The 23,663-nt window shown below is 37.4% G+C and overlaps 2 protein-coding genes across 12 annotated transcripts; one reads left to right on the forward strand and one right to left on the reverse strand.

Annotated features, from left to right (window-relative positions):
* The first annotated feature begins 210 nt into the window (after window positions 1-210).
* Window positions 211-819, forward strand: LOC114180519. Its single transcript, XM_028066831.1, has one exon. The coding sequence runs from the start codon at window positions 211-213 to the stop codon at window positions 817-819; it is 609 nt and encodes a 202-aa protein (XP_027922632.1).
* Window positions 820-10,679: 9,860 nt separating this feature from the next.
* On the reverse strand, window positions 10,680-23,431 carry LOC114182203 (glucose-6-phosphate 1-dehydrogenase, cytoplasmic isoform-like). 11 transcript variants are annotated; one of them, XM_028069014.1, is made up of 16 exons: window positions 23,247-23,430; window positions 22,404-22,617; window positions 21,329-21,414; window positions 20,785-20,851; window positions 20,488-20,674; window positions 17,999-18,156; window positions 17,853-17,921; window positions 17,591-17,649; window positions 17,176-17,212; window positions 16,592-16,663; window positions 13,414-13,561; window positions 13,068-13,163; window positions 12,466-12,536; window positions 11,518-11,633; window positions 11,217-11,262; window positions 10,680-11,130 (listed from the first exon to the last, which is right to left on the reverse strand). In XM_028069014.1, exons 2-16 carry the CDS (start codon window positions 22,578-22,580, stop codon window positions 10,960-10,962), a joined length of 1,560 nt encoding a protein of 519 aa, XP_027924815.1. In that variant the 5' UTR covers window positions 22,581-22,617; window positions 23,247-23,430; the 3' UTR covers window positions 10,680-10,959. The 11 variants fall into 11 exon arrangements, 10 of the variants coding, with proteins under 10 accessions (XP_027924815.1, XP_027924807.1, XP_027924810.1 ...); XM_028069006.1 differs by having other exon boundaries at window positions 13,041-13,163; XM_028069009.1 differs by having other exon boundaries at window positions 13,041-13,163; window positions 23,238-23,423.
* Window positions 23,432-23,663: the final 232 nt, after the last annotated feature.

A 23,663-nucleotide genomic window follows, 5' to 3' on the forward strand; every position in this document is an offset into this window, starting at 1 on the left:
AGACCTGCCAGTAGTACAAGTGGAGGCAGTAGCACTGGTAAGTGCTACATGTGTGATCAGACTAGACACTTTGCACGACAGTGTCCTAACAGAAAACCAGTTGGAGGTGCGCCAGCTAAGAAACCTGTAGGAGATTAACCCAGAGCACCAGGGCGTGTGTTCGCCTTGACGACTACAGAGGCAACCCAGTCAGGTAATTTATTGTAGTTCATGTGTTTGTTGTGTGACCACGAGGTGGTGGTGTTATTTGACTCAGGGGCAACCCATTCGTTCGTGTCTAATGAATGCGTGGGGAGGCTCGGACTTGCTATGCGAGAGCTGGAGTGCGAATTGATAGTCGCGACGCCAGCATCTGGAAAGGTATCCACCACTTCTATGTGCGTGGGGTGTCCTATGGAGGTGGCAGGCCGTAGGTTCACTCTGAATCTTATTTGCCTGCCGATGGAGGGTCTGGATGTGATACTGGGCATGGACTGGTTGTCGAGCAACGATGTTGTCATTGATTGTGGACGGCGTAGGGTAGTGTTTCCGGATACAGCAGGGTTGGAACTTATCTCGTCTAACCAGGCAGTGAGGGAGATTGAGGCTGGGGCTACGTGTTATATGATAGTGGCTCATGCGGAGAAGATGAGTACGATAGAGAAAATCAGCAGGATTCCGATAGTGGAGGAATACGCAGATGTATTTCCGGATGAGATTCCAGAGTTGCCGCCTAGCAGGGATGTGGATTTCTCCATTGATCTCATCCCTGGCCCTGGGCCAGTGTCTATGGCACCGTACAGGATGGCGCCTGCTGAGTTAGCCAAACTAAAGAAATAGATTGAGGATCTACTTGAGAAGAAGTTCATCCGACCGAGTGCATCACCTTGGGAAGCACCAGTGCTGCTAGCGAAAAAGAAAGATGATAGCTCCAGGTTATGTGTTGATTACCGGCAGCTGAACAAGTTAACGATAAAAAATAAGTACCCGCTACCGATGATTGATGATTTGTTGGATCAGCTGAGGGGAGCTGGGGTGTTCTCGAAGATAGACTTGAGATCTGGATATCATCAGATCCTAGTCAGGCTGGAGGATGTCCAGAAGACTGCTTTTAGGTCACGTTATGGCCACTACGAGTATGTAGTGATGCCATTTGGGGTGACCAATGCACCGACTATATTCATGGACTATATGAATAGGATTTTCTGGCCATATCTAGATTGGTTTGTGGTAGTTTTCATCGACGATATCCTGATCTACTCTGAGAACAAAGAAGAGCATGCAGAACATATGAGAGTGGTGTTGGGGATTCCTAGAGAACACCAGTTGTATGGTAAGTTATCAAAATGTGAGTTCTGGTTGGAGGAGGTACAATTCCTGAGCCATGTGATCTCAGCCCAAGGAATAGCAGTTGATCCAGCTAAGATAAAGACCGTGGTGAAGTGGGAGAGGCCCTAGACAGTTTCAGAGGTGCAGAGTTTCCTGGGTTTGGCAAGGTATTATCGACAGTTTGTGGAGGGTTTCTCCAAGATGCTGAGTCCCCTTACACAGCTTACGAGAAAGGATCAACCTTTCTCATGGACAGATGAGTGTGAAACGTTCTTTGAAGATATGAAGAGAAAACTGACCACCACACCGATACTGGCAATCCCTAACACGACTAAAACATTTGAAGTGTACTATGATGCCTCGTATCAGGGGTTAGGCTGTGTACTGATGCAGGATAAACGACTTGTAGCCTATGCATTGAGACAGTTGAAGGTGCATGAGAAAAATTACCCGACACACGACTTAGAGTTAGCGGTAGTCGTGTTTGCTCTCAAGACATGGAGGCATTATCTGTATGGGGCGCAGTTTCAGGTATTCAACGATCATAAAAGTTTAAAATACTTATTTGATCAGAAAGAGCTGAATATGAGACAGAGGCGTTGGATGGAGTATTTAAAGGACTACGACTTTGAGCTATTGTACCACCCTGGTAAAGCTAACGTCGTAGCGGATGCCCTGAGTAGGAAGAGAATTCATGTGTCAGCTATGATGATTAGAGAGTTGGAGCTGATAGAGTAGTTGCGGGACATGAATTTGGGGTTGGATATGGGGCCTGGACAGATACGATGCAGCATGCTGAGGATCACGAATGAGTTCCTAGATAAGCTTCGAGTGGAACAGGGTAAGGATCAGGAGCTGCAAAATATTATTGGTGAGTTGGGCACCAAGAAGAGGAAGGATTTTCGGATGGGCAGAGATGGGATTCTACGGTTCAGGGAGAGAATGTGTGTTCCTAGCAGCACAGTTCTGAGGAAGATGCTCCTAGATGAGGGGCCTAAGAGTCATCTTAGCATACACCCTAGTATGACTAAGATGTATAAAGATTTGAAAGCCTCTTTCTGGTGGACGGGTATGAAGACAGATGTGGCTGATTACGTCGCTTCTTGCTTGGTATGTCAGAAAGCGAAGATCGAACATCAGCGACCAGGTGGTATGTTAGAGCCTCTGGACATTCCACAGTCGAAATGGGACAGCATTTCCATGGATTTCGTCTCACACCTGCCGAGATCGGTGAGAGGACATGACTCAATCTGGGTGATAGTAGACAGATTGACGAAGTGTGCTCATTTTCTACCGATTAATCAGAAGATGAATATGGATAGGCTGGCGGATTGGTATGTTCGGGAGATTGTTAGGTTACATGGGGTGCCAGCGAGTATTGTGTTAGACAGAGACCCGAGGTTCTCATCGAGGTTCTGGCAGTCATTGCAGAATGCTTTGGGTACTCAGCTCAGGATGAACTCCTCCTATCATCCTCAAACAGATGGACAGTCTGAGCGGACCATACAGTCGTTAGAAGACCTGCTGAGAATGTGGGTTTTGGATCATTTGGGTACTTGGAGTGATGTACTGCCGCTGGTAGAATTCACTTATAATAACAATTATCATTCTAGTATTGGAATGGCTCCCTACGAGGCCTTGTATGGTAGGAGATGCAGGACACCATTGTGTTGACAGCAAGATGGCTAAGCAGTAGTTCTGGGGCCAGAGTTCTTACAGCAAATCACTGAGAAGGTGAGGGTGATTCAGAATCAGATGCGCATGACTCAGAGCAGGCAGAAGTCTTATGCAGACAAGAGGAGGAGGTCGCTTGAGTTTGAGGCAGGGGACCACGTGTTTCTTAGAGTGACTCCTATTGCAGGTATTGGCAGGGCACTTAAATCGAGAAAGCTGACACCTCGATTCATCGGACTGTATCAGATCATGAGGAGGATTGGTCCTGCAGCGTATGAGATAGCATTGCCACCACACTTAGGAAACTTGCATAATGTTTTTCATGTGTCACAACTGAGAAAATACATAGCCGATCCTACGCATGTTATGGAGGATGATGATGTGCAGAAATTTATTTGTACTAATGGAGCTTTGAACTTTGATTGTGTATTTGTGATCTACAAGACGTCTAATGGTGCTTTAAAGGTGGGGTTGCTGGTGTTCCTTGAGTTGTGGCTCGGAACGTATCCCTTGAGTTGTGGCTCGGAATAGCATCTTATAAGTTGTGGCTCGGGATGGTGGATGAACACGAGGAACCCTTGAGTTGTGGCTCGGGTTGGCGAGTGTTGTCGGTGTAAGTGTGCTGGTTGTGGCCAGTACGGATGGGTCCAGATAGATTGCCCTTCTCAGTTGTTGGCTGACGAGTTTGGTAGTCTTGGGACGATACGAACTATATTCGTATATGGGAACTCTACCTGACATTACGGTGTATGATCCGTAGTATGTTTTTCCGCATGTGCTCTATCGGTTGTGGTCGATAGGTATGGCAGCAAATCACCTTGAAGTAATCCTTAGATGATGTAGACCACGAATAATCTGATTTGGGGGTCAGATAGTAGGAATAAAAGTACAGGGCAATGTGGGATGTTAAGTTAAGTACTGTGTGATACGTATGCATGTTGATATATATGTTTGTAACACTGTATATATGGTTTATCTGCTAAGCTCACCCTATTTGCGTGTGTTTGGCGATGATCGTGTACGCGGTACACGGGAGCAGATGTTGATGATGCAAGTGGCTCAGGTGCAGCTTAGTCGCGGAGAGGGTTTCGACTTGGGAAACTCTTATGTTTTATTTGTTGCTTTTGAAAATAGTTGTAAACCCTGATGGGTGATTTTATAACATTGTTCTTTTAGTTTGGAACGTATGGATATGAACTCTATTTGGGTATTTAATAAATTTTAAATTTTCCCGCATTTTGGGAAAATGAGGTATTCTTAAATGTGATGATTATTTTATTTATAAATCCGTAATATCCCGACGGGATGTTACATACATCAACAAACTTACCCAATATCCCTCTTTGTCTAATAGAACATCCAAGTTTGAAGACATGATGCAACAATTCATGCAAATGCCAATTCAAAATCAAAAAGAACACTGATGCATCAATTAAAAACTTGGAAGTGCAAGTGTGGCAATTGGCAGAGCAAGTGGCAAATCAACAAAGCAATTCATTTTCCACCAACACCGAAGCCAACCCTAAAGAGCAATGCAAGGTGGTGGTCACAAGGAGTGATAAGGAAGTGGGATTGAATGCTAAAGGAAGTGATGAAACCAAAGGCAAGCCCAAGGATAGAGGAGAATGCAAAGATGATGAAGAGATCGATGAAGAAATTGTTGTAGAGAAGGAAGAGAATAAAAGTGAAAACAAAGAAAAAGAGAAAAAGAGAAAAAGAAAGAAGTGGTAACAAAACCACCACTAGTGAAGACTCTCCCATATCCTTTCAAGCCTTCAAAGAAAGACAAAGAAAGGCAATTTGCAAGGTTTCTAGACATCTTCAAAAGACTGCAAATTAATATCCCTTTCTCAGAAGCCTTGGAGCAAATTCCAACCTATGCAAAGTTTATAAAGGAGATCTCCATAAAGAAGATAAGATTTATAGAAGAGGAAACCATAAAGCTAGAGGCAGAATGTAGTGCCATCTTTCAGAAAATGTTGCCTCCAAAATTGAAGGATCCTAGTAGTTTTACACTTTCAGTCACAATTGGGAGCCTAGTTGTAGGGAAAACCTTACTTGATTTGGGGGCTAACATCAACATGATGCCTCTGTCTATGCTTAAGAAGATTGAGGAGTTGGAAATCAAGCCTACTCAAATGACATTGCAATGTCGTATAGGTCAATCAAGTATCCTCATGGAGTAATGGAGGACATGCTAGTAAAAGTCGATAAATTCCTATTTCTACTTGATTTTGTCATAATGGAAATGGAGGAGGATGTTGAAGTGCCTCTCATATTGGGGAGGCCATTTATGAAGATTGCAAAAGTTTAAATAGATGTTGATGATGGAAAACTTAAGGTGAGAGTTCGCGATGAAGAAGTGGACTTCAATGTTTTCGAAGCCATGTCTCACCCCAAGGATGTTGAAGGTTGCTTTAGAATTGATATTCTCGATGAAGTGCTCATGAGTTCCAAGAAAGTTCTACACACCTCATCCCCTCTAGAGAAAGCTCTAATTGATGCTTTTGAGACTCTCAATGATGAGGAGGAGAAAGAGATTGATGAGTGATTGGCCAATCTTGATTCTTTGAAGGAAATCCCTCCTCATGAAGCGAATATTGAAGATTTGAAGATTAAGAATGAGGTCAAGGAGGCAAAAGTTGAATTAAAGATGTTGCCCTCACACTTGAAGTATGTGTTTTTTGAAGGAGGTAGCAACAAACCTGTGATCATTAACAATTCCTTATCACCCTCTAAAGGAGAGAAGTTGATTAAGGTGCTAAAAGTCAATTTAGGAGCCATTGATTGGTCTATATCTGATCTTAACAGAATTAGTCCCTTCTACTCTATGCATAGAATATTCATGGAGGAGGATTTCAAGCTAGTGGCACAATCTCAGAGAAGACTGAATCCTGTGATGAAGGAGGAGGTGAGAAAGGAGGTTTTGGAGCTTCTAAATGCTGAAATTATCCACCATATCTCCGATAGTGCATGGGTGAATCCAGTGCAAGTGGTTCCCAAGAAGGGCGAGATGATAGTGGTTCACAATGAGAAAAATGAGATATACCCACATGGGCCGTGACCGGCTGGCGGATGTGCATAGACTACATGAAGTTGAATAAGGCCACAAGGAATGATCACTTCCCTCTTCCTTTCATGGATCAAATGTTAGAGAGATTGGCGGGCCAAGCGTTCTATTGATTTTTGGATGGCTATTCGGGATATAACCAGATTTTGGTGGACCCTAAAGACCAAGAGAAGATAACTTTCACTTGTCCTTTTGGTATCTATGTTTATAGAAAGATGCCATTTGGGCTTTGCAATGCACCAACCACGTTTCAACGATGCATGTTGGGTATTTTCTTCGACCTTGTGGAGAAGTGCATAGAAGTTTTCATGGATGACTTCTCAATGTATGGAAGCTCATTTGATCTCTGCTTAGCAAATTTGGAAGTTGTGCTCAAGAGATGTGTTGAAACCAATCTCACTCTTAATTGGGAGAAATGCCATTTCATGGTGACTGAAGGGATTGTCTTGGGCCATAAAATATCTTCCAAGGGCATTGAAGTGGACAAAGCAAAGGTGAATGTCATTGAGATACTCCCATTATCAACAAATGTGAAGGGGATCCAAAGTTTTCTTGGACATCCAGGCTTTTACCGACGCTTCATCAAGGACTTCTCAAAGATAGCCAAGCCATTGACCAACTTGCTCAACAAGGATACTTTCTTTAATTTTGATGCTGAATGTTTAAATGCTTTCAATCTTTTGAAAACTAGCCTAGTCTCTGCACCCATAATCACCACACCTAATTGGGATCTTGATTTTGAACTTATGTGTGATGTGAGTGATTGTACGGTTGGGGCTGTTTTGTGGCAAAGAAAGAATAAGATTTTTCACTCCATACACTATGCTAGTAAAGTCCTTAATGAACATAAAGTAAATTATGCAACTACTGAAAATGAGTTACTTGTAATAGTGTATACCTTAGAAAAGTTTTGTTCTTATCGGATTGGTTCTAAAGTTGTGATTTACACTGATCATGCTGCAATAAAATACTTGCTCACTCTAGTTCGCTGCCTTCTTGAGTCTTCTGTGTTGTTGATGTTTCCTGGATGAATCCTTGATGTATACTTGAGTGTATTTTGATGTGATTGGATAACTGCAAGTAATTTTTATGATCATGGTATGAATCATGTATGAATTTGGGGTTAGGGTTCATGTTGGAATTGGAGGAATTAATGGACGTGATTTCTGGTGATGACCAATGATATGGTTCGTGAAATTAATATTAAATTAAATAAACACGATCTATGTGTGATGTTAAACATTAAAATTATGTCAGGACATGTACTAGAATTGGTAACTAGGGCTTTAAGGTGCGAGCTGGTGCTGGAAAATCTGGGATTTTCCCAGAATTTGTATGCACCGCCTGGCGACACATGCACTGCCGCCATGCGACACGTCAGGTGCAAGCAGCTATGCGAACTTTGCTTCGCATTGTGTTTTGAGGGTGGATACCTAAAAGTTTCCTGCATGATTTTAGGAAAATGAACATAAGGTGTGGCATTATAATTCAGTCATAATGTTAGGACTAAATAATTGTAATGGTGCTATGTTTTTATGTGTTGCGTGTTTGAGGTTCATGAGAACCTATTCCAAAGTGCCAAAAACAAGTAGCACTTGTGCTACTGGTATGGTGCCTGGAACCGTGGGACAAGCCACCAGGCGATAGAGACCCAAGATAGTGGCATGGGCCATTGGAATCGTGTGGCGCCTGGCGGAAGGGTAGGCTCTACCAGGTGGAGTCTGCTGACAGATTTACTTTAAAGGTGTGTCGCCTGGCGACACAAGGAGACCGCTAGGCGGCCTGGAACCAAGTTCTACCTAGTGACGCGAGGGGTGCGCTAAGCAGTTTTGGGTGCATAGTTGGACCGCGAGGAGGATTTCTACACAACTTTGGATGGAGGTCATGATGCAATGCTTGGCTGGGGGCCTAGTTACGAATGTAACTTTTATTGAGGTAGCACATGGCCACTCGAGGTTGTAGTTTGGTGGTTTTGGAAGTCTAGTGGAGTGTGCGAGATCGTGGCTCGTATGGATGGGTTTTGGAAGATTGCCCTCCTGGGTGTTATCTAAGGAGTTTGGTAGTCTTAGGACAAATACAGAATGTAGTTTGTATTGGGGAACTCCACTTCGTGTCGCGGATCGTGGCCGTGGCAATTTATTCTCGCGTGTGGACTATTAGGTGGTGGCCTGTAGTTGGAAGGGCGAGTAGACACTCGTGCAGCCAAGATTGATCAGTGTACTCATTAAAGGGTGTAGAATCAAGAGGCATCCAACAAAAGGTTTGGAAGTTGAGGTGTTAGAATTAGGGTGCTAACACGGGGCATGGTTTTGAGACGCTTTATTATTTTATGTTGTAATTGTTTTATTTTAATTGAGCTAACCCTATCTGCTTGTGTTTGGCGATGATCATGTAACTTGTTACATGGAAGCAGATGTTGATGTAGGTGAGCATATGGATGCTTAGAGTCGGAGTGGGGGCCAGCTATGGGAGTTTATACTAGTTTTCTTCATGGATTTTTTTTATGGACTATTTTGTAAATGAATTTTATAAACCACATATAATTGTAATAATTGAACGCCGTGGTTTTTTCATTATAATTGGCATGTTGAAATAGATTTAAAATTTTCCGCATTTTTAAGGAAGAACTTAATAATAAATGCAGTTTATTATTGTGTTCTTTCTTTTTTAATTTTTAAATTAGTAATATTCGGCTGGGATGTTACACATGAGAGCGAAGTAGGTGAATTCTAACCCCGACAATATCAATTCATATCATTTTTAATCTTTTCCCTTCGCTAAAAGTCTTTAACTTCCAAAGTTCATCTTTAATCAATTATGCACAAATTTACTTTCATACATGAAACTCAAAATTATGGAATCATTCTTTAGTTTAAAGTAGTTATTAATTGCACGATTATTCAGTATACACGAGTCTCTCGGGAAATGATATCCCGATCTTACCGGTTACTACTTGCACGACCTGGTACACTCGCCAAAGTCCTAACAGACTACTAGTCTAGTACTGGTCCCATTTGAAGGAAAAAAAAGGTAATAGAATTATTATAATTGTAATCCTGATTTGGTTGATTCATCTGCCACACAACACATATATCTGAAATATATTTTAATAAATAAAAGAAAAATGAGCGAGTATTTAAAGAGCATTTGCAACAACTTTCACAATCCAAGAATAAAGAGAAAGAGAGTGAGTGAGAGAAAGAGAGAAGATTGTAGGCAAGAAAGGCAAATGAAGAACTACATTTAAATTGAAAGTCTTGAAATAACACACTGTGGTACATCAATGCCATAATAAGTGGTGGCTACACATGTTTTGAAACTAGTACTAACAGGGTTTTGAAACCTCAAGTATTAACAAGGGTTTTGAAGGCCCAAGTATTAAAAGGTGGTGGTTTTTGAAACCCTAAATAGTGCTTAGGGTTTAAAATCGCAGGGAGTTATGGGGTTCGAAACCTCAAGTAGTACCAAAAGTTTTATAAACCCCTAGTAAGTTGCGTTAGTTCCAAGGATTGCTAGAAACCCCCATCAATCGATTAGCCACTCTAGTTGTCTTAGGGGAATTTCAAATCCCTGGTAAAACCATTAGTGGGGGTTAAAACCCCAAATATTTAAAAAATAGTCCCAACTAATTCTTTTTTAATGATTATACATAAACTCATTAAAACAATATTTGACATGATAACAAAAAGAAAAAATAAAATTATTAAAAAGAAAAAAATGATCAAACGATTTAACACACCACATCAAACGACAAAGAAAAAAAATGTATAATTAAGGATATAATAAAATTGAAAGTAGCTTAGAGATATCATAAAAATTTTCAAATATTTAATTAATTCAACCGTTGAGAGATAATGAAAGTTGTTTGAGCGAAACAAAAATTTCTACAAATGAAACAAAAATCAAGGATCAAAGATAATAAAGATAAATTTATTATATTACTTAGTAAATGAAATATTTACGCAATTGAAAACTTGAAATTGAGAGAGTCAAACACTCTTATGTGGAAAGGAAAAAACAATAAATAAAAATACTAACAAGGAATATAAATAATCAAATGAGACCTTAAAAATATTTGATCTACTAAAATTGATAATACACAATTTGAACATAACTACATAAAAAAAATGTGTAATCAAAATTGTGATAAGAAATGCACCTTGGAGATATGGATGGATTTAAGGATAGAACAAGCCAAATAATAAAAAGACAGAAGTAAAAAGCGAGTATCAAAAGAAAAAAAAGGACTACAAATATATACTAAGAAAATAATATTTATATTTATATATATATATATATATATATATATATATAATATATATATATAAAAGTATTTTAGGTTACCTAGTAAACTACTAGTAAATTATAGGTATTTTTGTAATTTAAACAGGGACTGGTACAGGTGAAAATAGGGGTGAATATTAAAACAGGTATGGGGATGGAACCGTGAATGGGATGGATATCTACGTAACAATTCCAGCCCTCATACCTAATTTAAAGGAGTATTATCCATCCCTATTTCCATATTCAATCAGTATGATATTTTTTGTCTACAAGTTTGAAAAATACCCGGGAGACGGGTGTATTTGTCCTTCCTTGTGCTTCAATGAATGTATACTACTGCATATGAAACACAAATACTACTAAATGAGCTTCGTTTTCCATTTATTTTGTATGCACAATACATATACCATGTCAACCATTCATTGTTTTGCTTTCACAAGACATACACCGTGTCAACCACTCATTGTTCTGCATTCACAGAGAAGGTTATATAAAGCATGTCAACCACATATTTATTCAAATGCTTGATAAAATCACCCATTAAGGAAGAATCTTGTTCCAAGGAGATCTTCTCATGCTTATCAAGTGTAAGCATAAAATATTTAAGGCAATGACTGTACTTTCTACAACGTAGGAGGGATCCATTTATAACTGGGTGTTTGAACATAACCAGCTTTTTCCAGCAATAGTTTATCTGCTTCTGCAGGACCTCTTGTTCCAGGTTTGTAAGGGATTGGCTTGAACTCCCCTTCATCTATTTGGTGCAAAAGAGGAGTGAAGATCTCCCATGATGCCTGATATGAAACAAAATACAGTCACTGAATTCGTGAATAAAATTAATGTTGAAATGGGTGGGTCTATGAAGCATGTACTGTATTACCTTCAACTCATCTCTGCGAACAAAATGTTGCTGATCACCTCTAATTCTGTAAAAATGAAAATACCGTTTTTCATTGATATTCACAAAAACTATTTCCTTCAAATAAACCTAGTGGTAAAAGTTGGAAAGGAGGGTGGGAGAGGTTGTGAGTTTAACTCTCCCACTAATAAAAACTAACAACTAACATTTGATAAAACAAAAATGTAATCCAAAATCATGTATACTTGTAACACCTTGAGATGTCTGTTCTCAAGAGACAAGCCATTAAACAATTAAACATGAAGTTGTAAGAGCAACATACGTGTCAAGAATTAGACGTTCATAAGCCTCTGGAATGGTTACTCCTTGATAACGTTGCCTATATGACAAATCTAGTTCACTTTCAACTATTTCCATATCCAGTCCAGGTTTCTTGACCTGCACAAAATCAGAGAATAGTCCATTCTTATACATATCATCGAATTATTTTAGCAGTGCAGGTGCATTTGAACTGGTTGAGCAGCAGCAGTAATCACAAAAAGCAAGACAGCTGAACTGTGACAACACAGATCAAAATGGATGGTATATTCTGATAGCATATCAGAAATGAATTGGAGATAACTTAGCACACATTCTTCATGTCTAGGACTAGACATGTAGCATGTGCTGCTTGTAGGACTGGATACACTTAGATAACACTTGAATTTATGATCGGAGATTTAGAGGAAGATATAGCAGAATATTGTATAGAGAGAGTTTAGAAACTGGAAATATTCTTTTATTCAGTGAAAATGTGAAAAATATGTTCTACATATATCCATATATGTAAACTCGTAATAGACTTAGTTGAGACTATGTCTGAGGCTACTACTAATTAAAAAGAAATTCCTAAAAACTATTACTCGTAAGTCCTAAATGCATTTTATTATGTGATATGCGATACGAACATACCATTTCCTAAGTGCATTATTTCCAACAGAACTTAACATATAGATTTCTTTCATGAACTCAAGATAACAAGTAAAAGAGATAAGATGTGGCCGAAGCTGACTACAAATTAACTAGAAAAGTTGTCATTTGCATTTCAGGATAATTGATTCAAAAATATGTCATGATATCTTTACATTTTTCAATACACAAACACTAAATATCTAAATTTTAACACTAAAAAATACTTTCCTGAATGACACATATGAAACTTCCAGAGGTAATTAAGCCAAACAAATGGCAGAACAGTTCTCGTTAAGTGTTATCAGCATGATAGACATACTATTAGCTTCATGTACATAGCTTCTGAGGGTTGCAGGCGTATGACAAACTCATTTCTCTCCTGCCTCTTACCTAAAACAAGAATAAATTTACAATAAGGTCTAAACATAGGTTGAAATTTAGATCAATAGGTACTTCTGTACTCACCAAGATATGGAAAAATACACTCTAGCTAATATTTATTTTATTTTTCAATGCCTTTATACTTTGCCAATAAAGAACAAATTCCTCCTGCATGTTGCCTTTGTTGGAATTATGGATCATACAGATGAACCCCTAATAAAAACATCACTTTCGGCAGCAATAAGATAGTTTTATGCACATACACTAATATTTCTATTTGAAACCGAAGTGCAAAATAAAGTCTAACTAGATAATCCTATCACAAAAATTCCTTGTCTTTTAAAGCAATAGGTTGTATACTGTATCTGACTGCACATGATGGATGATACATAGATATATTCAATGTCATGGTCATGATTGATATATTTACTATATATATATATATATATATATATATATATATATATATTTATATATATATATTTAAAGATGCATGATTTGAAGAGAGTTCACCCAAGCATTTAAAATTTGTTGGCATACACTTGAAAATGTCACCAGGAACATCCTTGAATTGAACTCTTATATCTGCCTTTCTTGAATTTAGGGCCTTCCCAGCTTTTAGTATGAATGGAACACCTAACATCAGAAAGGAGTTTGGTGTGAAAATGTCTCAATTGCAGTTCAGTTGATCAAATTTACAGAAATATATAGCATAAAAATAGAAAAATAGTGCACTCAAACATACGCATAAAAAGATGGACTGAATAATTATATTCCAAAAGTTCAGCGTAAATAAAGCAATGTCAGAAATATCTCCCTATAGCATCCCTGAACCTAAAGTTCAAATTTGTCTTTCAGGAACAAGATGGACGGGTTTTTCACATACCATCCCATCTCTCATTGTTTACTCTCAGAATAATAGTTGCAAAAGTAGGAGTATTCGAATCGTCAGGTACGGTGGCATCATCTCTATAGCCTTCATATTGTCCTAGCACAACCTCATCATCTTTAATAGGCAGTACTGATTCAAGAACCTGCAATTTTTTATATCAATCAGAAAGTGGTATAACTCAGGTTTGAACACAGTCAAAATTCTCGGTAATCATAAAAAGGGACTGCATCTAGTTTCAATTCATTAGTGATAACAATATTATAGAATTGTATATGTTCTGAATGTATTGTGTGTATAATGCAGACCACACAATATGTATTTATACTATTGAATAGAATCAATTACAATAAAAACACATAATAATTAAGAATCAATCATCCTAATTTACGAGATTATGTAACAGTTAATTTCTTAGAAATCTGTTACCGTTGATTATATTCTAACAAATATAATGACGGGAAGAAAACATTATGAACAAAACAAGAGAACAAACCAAGAGAGCAAGAAAATAATGATGGGACTAGGAATGTGGGCTTAGACGTTGGCAGTAAGCCCAAGGTTTGAAGGCTTAAAAAGGAGGAAACAAATAGGTGTGAAGAAAAATGCTGAAGTGATAAAAGATGTAACAGAATTGATTAATGAGTGAGAGTGGTTGGTTAGAATAAAGGACAGAAAAATAGGAGAGAAAGAAGTCGAAATTTTGAGAATTTTGTTATGGATAAGGAATGTCGTTTTCTTTGAAGGAGCTTGCTTGTGGCAGCAAGATGTTCACCCTACTATATTTCTTATTCCTTTTTGAGTAATTATACTAATATTATCTCCCTGTCATGTTATTCTCCTATTTCTTGTATCTGATCTCTAACATTTGGTCTGACTTGCTAGATATGAGCGGATAGCCTAGTGGTCGAAGAGGTTGTTAAAATGGTTGCAAAGGTCATCCCACTCGAGACAGGAGTTGCTGACTTCAAAAACGCTTTGCAGGTTTAGGCCATGAGAGAAAACGTTGCAGGATAGAAACTCAAGGCTGATTCCAACCATGCGAAACTCATGGAGTTATTGTCAAGAAATAGTAGAATGAAAAATGCCAATGGCTTGGCCATGAGAGGTTACATTTGATCCAAACAACGACCGGTTTGATGAGTTCTGGCAATCTGTCAAGAAGGTGGAGTTGCTGATGTTTAATGGTGAGAACCTGGTAAAGTGGATCGTGGGCCCAGAGTTCTATTTTCAGGTTCAGAGGACTCACCCTTATATTAAAGTGATTCTGGCATGGAGGGTTCCACCATCCATCTTTTCAAATCGCTCACCGACGAACGCACCAGTCTAACATGGGAGCAGCTGTGGTGAGGGTGATGTCTTTAGAGCATTTGAGGTCAATTTAACAGGAGGAGAGCGCTCTGCCAGTTTGAGCATTTGACAGTGTATATTCCGCATTTGCCTGACGACCAGTACTCTGGATCTTTTGTCTATGGCTTACCAGAGGGCATAAGAGGGCATGTGTTAGACCATTGTCACGTTCATGCTTGATTAACTTGGCCAGGGCAGTCGAGTTAGAGTTACAGAAGAAGAGAACAAGGTGACATGGCATGGGTTTCGCTCACATGGCAACAAAGGAAAAAATGGGTTGAGCTACACTAGCTTGGGCCCAAATGTTTAGCAAAACCATATCCAGTCTAGTAACATTCATTGGAGAGAACGCGGGACCTAACCTTTGGCCAAGAAGGTCAATCCATGAAGGACAGGATGCTAGTATAACCAGAAAGGAAACTGACAATGAGCAGTGTTGTTTTGGTGCATGAGATCAAGGGGTGGCCGATTCAATGAAAAAACGGTCTTGTTACAAATGTGGGGGTCCTTTTCACCCAAACCACTGTGTCCTGATGGTTAGTTAAGGGTGATGTTGTTAGAAGAAGAGACCGAGGCCCAAAATGTAGTAAGAAAGCAAGGTCCCTCACTGATTTAACAAAGAAAGATGAGTTTAAATGGAATGAGGCAGCTCAAGAAGCATTCTAGTAGTTCATGGTGAAGCTAACTATAGCCCTTCTGCAAGCTTTACCAGACTTTTAAAAGGAATTTGTGATTGAAAGTTAGGCTTTAGGGCCAGTTATTGGGGTCATTATTATTCAAGAAGGTAAGCCAATTGTGTATTTCAGAAAAACTTTGGGAGCAAGAAATTTGTCCAACTTGGCCTATGAGAAAGAGTCAACGGCAGTGGCCTTAGCTATTGATAATTGAAAACTGTATTTGTTGGGATAGAAGCTCCCAATAAAGACAAATTAGAAAATTTGGAGCCAATTGCTCTTAGAAAGTTTGACTATTGTGCATCAACAAAATTGTACTGCTTAGCTATTGGGTTAACAATTTGATATTCATTACAAGTCGAGTTTGGAAATTAAGGGCAGAAATGCTCTCTCACGTAGAGGTGGTGAAAGTGGCCTGCAACAGATAGTTCAAACCCTAAGAGGGAACTAGTTTATACAATAGTAGAAAAATTCATAGCGATGCAAAGTTAATGTAAAAAATAACATCTTTAAAACAGGGTAATGAGGCCAAAGCAGGATTTGAATATAAAAGGGGAGTGTTTCTGTATGAGGAAAGATTAGTCTTATCCTCTGACTCATGGATTCTCAAGATGTTGCACAGATTCCATGAGACTCCTTAAGGAGGCCACCAAGTATTACCAAACTTATAATAGGATAACTACTAATATGCTTTGATTTGGTGCGAAGAAGATAGTCCAACAATGTGTGTTGAAGTATGACAATGCCAAAGACAGAAATATCTAGCAAATACTTCAAGGGGATTGCTTCAATCATTGAATATTCCCGAGAAGGTGTGGAAAGAAATCTTTGTAGATTTCATAAAATGTTTAACATGGCCCAACGGTATATACCCAATTTGGTGGTAGATGATATGAGAGGGGTCATTGTTGATTCATCTAGATCATATTAGAGGGGTTAGGGAGAATATAGGGGAGAAAAAAGGAGGAGAAAGGGGAAGTCGGGATTTTGGGAATTCTGTTATAGGCAGGGAATGTTCTTCTCCTTGAAGGAGCTTGCTCTGTGGTAGTAGGATCTTTAGCCTACTGTATTTGTTTTTCCATTTTTTGATTAATAATATTGATACAATTTCCCTTGTCTTTCCACAAAAAATTAAATGGAAAGAGACAAACCTTCACTTTCTCATCTCGAATGTGTTCGGCCTTGAGAGAAACTGGTTTTTCCATAGCAACCAAGCAAAAAACCTGAGTTTATAGAAAAATAATAAATGTTGAAAAAAAATGTAGACACTGAAAAAATCGTGAAGTTTGTTCAAGCGTATTAAGATTGGTCTTGCAATCACTGATTACAGGAAGATTCAGGCACTTTCATAAGAATTTCTAAGGTCTGTTTGAAATTCAATTTAATGATTAATGAAAAGAAAAAAAATCAGAGCTTAAATGATTTAATGTTGTTTGTTTAAAGCTTACTAAAAATTAATCAGTGATAAATATTATCCCTTATACACCTACATCTCTCTCTCAGTGATTTTTCACCTAACTATTACAAAATGCAATGCATAAATATTCAGCACAAAATATCAGTACATTCCACAACAACGTTATTTTGTTTTATAAAACATAACTCTAGGAAGATTAGAAGTTTAGGGGGAAGTGAATTCAAAATATTGGTGCATTTGATAATTTTGTTTAATCCGCCATGGTAGTAATGTAAAAATGTATATAAGATCTTTTTCAGCCTAAAATAAAGGCCGTACCTGCAGCAGATGATTTTGAATTATATCTCGAATAATTCTGCCGAATAAAAATTACGTTAGTGATTTTGTTTTTTCCTAATCTCAATAATATAAAACAATATAAAATAAAGCTTAATCATGGACGGATGGTACTTAAAAAGCTAGAAAAGTTTCACTGTCAACATAGTTAAGAAAAGTAAAATCGGTATACACACTTGCTTTTTCCGGCTAACAATGTGAAGAAATAAAATTTATTTGGTAGGATTCAGAAGGAAAGATGAAAGAGGTTGTAGGTTCAACTCTCCCAGTAACAAAAACTAACAACTAACAATTGCCCATAAGAAAAAAAAGATATTACTTCATTTGACAACCTATTATGGCTTTAACTTGTCACTAGGCAGCTTAGTTTAAAAAATAAATGACTTACTACACATACCCATATTGGTCAAAATATCCACCTCGGCCTTCAGTTCCAAAATCTTCTCTGAAAACGATCTGCCACAGAAAAACAGCCTAAAACTCAATTTGAATGTGGCATGTAAATGTTTGGTCATGAAGTAGATGAACTAGGTAATAACAGACAGAATTTAAAAGGGCCACAAAAAAAGATTTGACAGTTACGATGAAGCAAATTAAGAAATACGAATTGTCAAGGAAACTAATAAGGCCTTGTTTGATTTCAATGGTAACTCCCTCACCTGCACATTAGCAATGTTGTCACGGTTCCATTGTGGCACGAATAACCGGTTTGCAAAACGAAGTACTAACTAAATAGAAGTCAAATGAAGAGGGTTTAGGCCGATGAAGCAAACAAAAAGAGAGTCATTAAGTAGTCATTTACTACCATATTCTGCACTAGTTCCTTCCCTAAGTAGTGATCAATACGATAAATCTGAGGTTCTTCAAACAACTCTCCAATCTGGGTACTGAGTTGCTCTGCAGATTCTAGATCTTTACCAAAAGGCTTCTCAACAATAATACGAGTCCACCCACCAAGATCAGCTACAAAATGAAAATAGATGAAATCATCAATAAAAACAATGATGGAAATGAAGATGCAACTTAGGCCAGGTAGGGAAATTAGACGCAGTTACTTGGGATGATGGTGTTAGGCAGGAGCTAGCACAAGTTGATAACAAGACAGGATTGCAGGTTTACTACAGAGGAGGCTTAAGAAGAAAAACTAAGAATACAATTGTAAGGCAACTTTTACAGTTAAGAGTTAGTTAGCAGAAAGAAGTCCTTTAATAGGAGGAAGCTTAGAAGGAAAAGGGTGACAGTTTTGAGAATCGAGAGACCTGTAACTACAATAATCCAGTGGAAAGGTGTCAGGATCCAAGAATTGAAAAGAGAAAGGAAAGAAAGATTTTTTTAATAGAATAAAAGAACACGAAATAGAAGAGCACTCTCTCTCCTCCAAGGGTTTTCACTTCACAAAGAGCTAATACCCAATCTACAAAATTAACATCCTTTTCTTTTCTCTCCTTCCTCTATTTATATCTAACTAACACTTCAAGTAACTAACTCATTAATATTCTAAATATCTTATTAGAATTCTAGGTATGAGAGAAAACAGAGAAAAGATTAACAGGAAGTGAATGGAATTATTATTACACCGAATGGGACAGAAGACACAAGTTGAACATATATATGATGAGTTACAAAGGCTGGTTGCATGCGAAGACCATAAGAAAGAGTGCCCTTAAGGTATCTAAGGATTCCTTTAACAGTTGTCCAATGAGTACCCAAAGGATTTGACATGAATTGACAGACTTTGTTGACATCAGAACTATTTCCAGGTCTTGCAAGAGTAGCATGTTGCCAAGCTCCAACGACTGATCTGTAAAGAGTAGGATCAAAAAATAAATCTGATCTTGATTTAAATAGTTTGCAAGATGAGGCCATACATCATATAGGTTGAGATTCAGTCATCTTTGTTTTATGCAAAAGGTCTTTAACAGCTGAGTGAGTGGCTGAATAAGAGATACAGAGGTGCCAGTGAAAATGATATCATGAACATATACCAATAGGTGAACAATATGAGCGTCATATTGATAGGTAAATACTGAAGGATCACATTTACTAGAACGGAAACCAAGCTGAAAAAGAGTTGTGATGAGTTTCTTAAACCATTGTCAAGGTGCTTGTTTTAAGCCATAAATGGCTTTATTATGCTTGCAGACCAAAGATTTATCTGAGGCATCAAATCCGGGAGGTTGGACCATATATACTATTTCTTCAGGAGTGCCATTGAGAAAGGCATCATTAAGATCCAAATAAAGCAAATCCTATCCATTTAGTTAAAGCAATAGTAAGAATAGTTATGACGGTAATAGGTTTGTTAACAGGAGACAAAGTTTCATGAAAATCAAACTCATGAACTTGGTGGAATCACTTGGCTTTATATTTGGCTTTATATTTGTTAACAGTTCCATCAACATTTTCTTTTACCTAAAAACCCATTTATGACTAACTGCTTTCCTGTCAGAGGGTAAAGAAAGCAGATCCCCACTGTCATTATGAGTTAAAGCATTATACTCCTATTTAATCGAAGAAGATATTCAGCAACTGATATTATGCAGCTGAAACCTTCTTTGCAAAGGCAATGACTGAGTTGCTGCATGTGTTGGAGGGGAAGGTGGTGGAATATTTTTTGAAGGCACAGATCACTATGCTCTTGATACCATATTGAAAGAATGTTATATTCATAGTGAATCTAATATGTACAATATGATGAGTTAGTAAATTCTGCGCTACAAAATCCTACATACAGATAAGAGAATTATTATTAGGTAGACAAGTAATTGTAACTGACCAATCATGTAGGTTAAAACTAAAAACAGAACACTCAGTTGCAACTGACTAGACACTTAAAGCCCTGAGATCTGTTTAGTTGATTCTATCTATCAAACAGACTTCCAAGTTTATTTCAGAATTATTTCCTAGCATAAACACAAAAAATATGACAAAGCCACCAGTAGTTATGCAGTAAATCCGAAATCAAAGCAACGTTTCATCCTCTGGAAGCATTATATTTTACAGTATAGACCAACAGCAGTGACTTCAATACAGAACCAGTGTCAACAAGATAAAAAATCACAAAGAAAGAACACAAGAAATCTGCATTTTAGATTTTATTTTTAAAAAATTTGAAGAGCTGAAAGTGACCTCTGAAGTACAGACTGGAGTAGTTATCCGACTGAGAATTACTTCTAGCTGGTCTTGAGCTATGGCATACAAGGTTTGTTACTCTTCCCCAGTTAAGAGTTCTTATTAAAGTTTGCAACCAAATGTTACTAGATTCATATCAAAACAATGGATGCTAAATCTTACATTTGTTCATGCAATAAGTCTTTATCATCTTGCAAACTGATGGGTATACTGTAGGAGGAAGGGCAAGATAGAAAAGCCTTCGGGAAGAACCCTGAGCGCTACTTTTCAAAGATTCATGCTCTGAAATCTCTTTATCCAAATTACAGAAACCATCCTTTGAATCATAAGAGCCGCTTACATATTTGATCTAATGGGAAGAGAAAGGGGAAAAAGAATGAACGTTTGATCAATCAGATAGTAATTTCAGTGAGTGAATAGCAGAAAATTATAAAATGATTCAAGGCAGCCAACACTAACCAGATGCAAGAACTTAGATACTTCCTCCAACTGCTCAGAGGAAGAATCTTTGCCAGGAACAAGATAGCTGCACATCAAACAACAACCAATTTCCTATCATTTATTGTACCTAGAATCTGCTTAAGTAAGGGATGAAAATGACAAATATCATAAGTATAGAACAAGAATAAAAGAAGCAGTAAGCAAACATGTAAGACAACAATCATGGAACAAACTTCAAATTCATATTTAGTTCGGTTTATTTTTGTAAAATAGCCACTTAATTTTGCTATATTAGAGATCTTTTGAGAAATAAGTGATTTTTTTTACCAAAATTAAGTTTTACTAAACATGCTATAAAATTTTAATGTTATGTAAACACGGATCCATGCTCTGTTATTTCACAGGATACTGATGCATTTGAAATAATGTTATACTTACATAAAAGAAATCATGGTTGTGAAATAGTAGAAAGAAATTGGTTTCCACAATTTGTTTAATTTATTCTATATATATTAGGAAAGATATACATTGTGCAACTTAAAAAAAAAAAAAAAAAACTCACCCATGTAAGCGGTTTTTCAATTCGTCATCAGTGATTTTTGTCCTTGCATAGCCAAAAATACAAACCTCATTTCGTGGTAGGAATCCCTGCAAAATGCCACCAAAATTTAGAAAAATTGTTGGTTACTTTTAGAGAAGCATACATCAGTTAGAAAATTCTCCTTGTACAAGATGAATTAGTAATAGACATCTGCTTAGGTTATCATGTAGAATAGAATATAGTTTTTTCGGTATCCAACAAGTATTTTCCTTTAGACGTAATCTGTTTCCCACAATCGGGTATTAAATCTTCGACACCTCTCCCAGCAGAGATTCAAACCTTGGTTCCCCATCTTGTGAGAACTAGTCCCTTCTAGTAGATCCAACACCGTTGATCATAGAGGGATTGCTACACAGATCAAACAATGCCAGTGTGTTTTGTCATAAACCAATTTTCTGTACAGGCTATTTAGATTTTATATCAAAATCCTATTAAATGGTTTTAAATAGAGTTTACATACCCAGTCTCAACTTCCAAGTCCATACAAAAGAGGTGTTAGGCCGTTCACATCCAATTAAAATTTTATCAAATCTTAATTTCAGTTAGAATATATGAATATGAAGAAATTTTTTGAACAAATGCTAGATTAGAATTATAACATTCTGATACACATTCCATTAAGGGTGTTTCAGTGGTTCACTAATACTTTAATGATGATCTATATCAAATCCTTTTGTTTTAATAACAAGCCCTGCAGCATGAGTGGTTATGCAAGTTCATTGGTAAAGGTGGGATAATGTGTTGTGTAGTGTTTATCAGTGTAGGTGCTGATTTTATAGCTACTGGTTGTATTTAATAGGTGCAGGGGATTGGATGGTTTAGTGTTGGATCAGGTCTTGTACATAGCAGCTTTAGGAGAAGCTTAGGTTTAATGAGAATCCATCAAATTTTCTATTTGTTTAGTATGTCATTGTCATGTACTCAACCTCTCTAATACAATTATTTTAGTCTTTCAAAAAAGTAGGCATTAAATAACTGGTCCAGAAAGGTTATTCTTTATTCCTTTTTTTAACACACAAATCTTAGGTTATCAAACCTGCTCATATAGGTGGAAAAGTGCTGGAAACGTCTTTTTCTTTGCAAGATCACCAGAAGCACCAAGTATAACAATGGAGAGTGACCCTGTCTCATGCGCATTTTCTGAATCCCTTGATGAAGGGGATTCAGTTTTTGAACTTTGCCTTGTTTCAACATGCCATTCACTTGACTTCATCCTCTATCAGCAGCACCAAACAAATATAACCTTCTGTCTGGCATCAAACAAACAAGTTGAAATTAGCCAATATCCTTCAATGATGTTAATCACAGAAACCGTATTGGAAAACAGTTCATAAATTTAAAGCTTCAATTCCTACAAGACCAGCTCCTTTAACTTAAACACCTAACTTTCAAAGGTAAACTAAGTTTAGTTTAGTGTCTGATATAATAAAAAGTGGATCCAAAATTCCAAATACCAAACCAAACACATACTAGTCACTCATGAAAAAGATCACCCATTCATAAAACGTGATATGTGTAACAACAAATCATGAACATGATGGAATATCATAGTTAATTTTTTCATCCGATGTCAAATATTGCTTACTTTATCCTTTTAGAATCGAAATTCATCCTCACGATCAAACAATTCAAAACACTGTACCGCGAGCAGTATCTGGTCGAGTGGGTAATTTCCCAAACCAAAACAAAAAAATACCATTCCACACACTGATATTGGTAAAACAGATAATTAAGATTCAATCTCAATAACAAACAAAAAGGAAAAGAAATCAAATACCGTATATAAACATGAAGCTTGTAAAATTTAAATCACGCTACTCATAAATAATGCTTAGCAGTCAAGAAATGTACATAAGGTAATGCAAATTACGTAGCTCACACAGAAGTAGCAGTGTTGATTGATCTTTTAAGGATTGAAAGTGCAATAGTAGCGACTTTATCGTTCAACGAATTTCCCCCGGTGAATCAATCGTGAACTATCACAATCATTGGCAACGAACTGTGTTCCTCAAGTGGCAACGTGGCAACTGCGATTTCACATTCTCCTCCATCTTCTCCTATTTACTTTCATATCCTTGATCTTATGAGTAATTATAAACTAAAACTTTATCTTTTGCACTGCAATCCTCTTTCAAAAACAATAAAAAAAAACTGCAATAAAATTATAAATTTTATATCAGCACTCCTAATAACACTTTTACCATGAAGGATGTCTCTTTATGATAAAATTACAGTTTCGGGTCAACAAAAGTAATAAAACACATATATACCTAATCCTCATTTTATGTTCTTTAAA

Source organism: Vigna unguiculata, chromosome 4, assembly GCF_004118075.2.
Source record: "Vigna unguiculata cultivar IT97K-499-35 chromosome 4, ASM411807v1, whole genome shotgun sequence".
NCBI lineage: Eukaryota > Viridiplantae > Streptophyta > Magnoliopsida > Fabales > Fabaceae > Vigna > Vigna unguiculata.

Coding starts and splice junctions, on each gene's coding strand:
- LOC114182203 (XM_028069006.1), bottom strand. CDS start 22,580: ATGAAGTCAAGTGAATGGCATGTTGAAACAAGGCAAAGTTCAAAAACT. Junction 18,157..20,487: donor GACTTATTGCATGAACAAAT/GTAAGATTTAGC, acceptor TTCATTTTGTAG/CTGATCTTGGTGGGTGGACT. Junction 17,213..17,590: donor GGATATTTTGACCAATATGG/GTATGTGTAGTA, acceptor TTTATTCGGCAG/AATTATTCGAGATATAATTC.
- LOC114180519 (XM_028066831.1), top strand. CDS start 211: ATGTGTTTGTTGTGTGACCACGAGGTGGTGGTGTTATTTGACTCAGGG.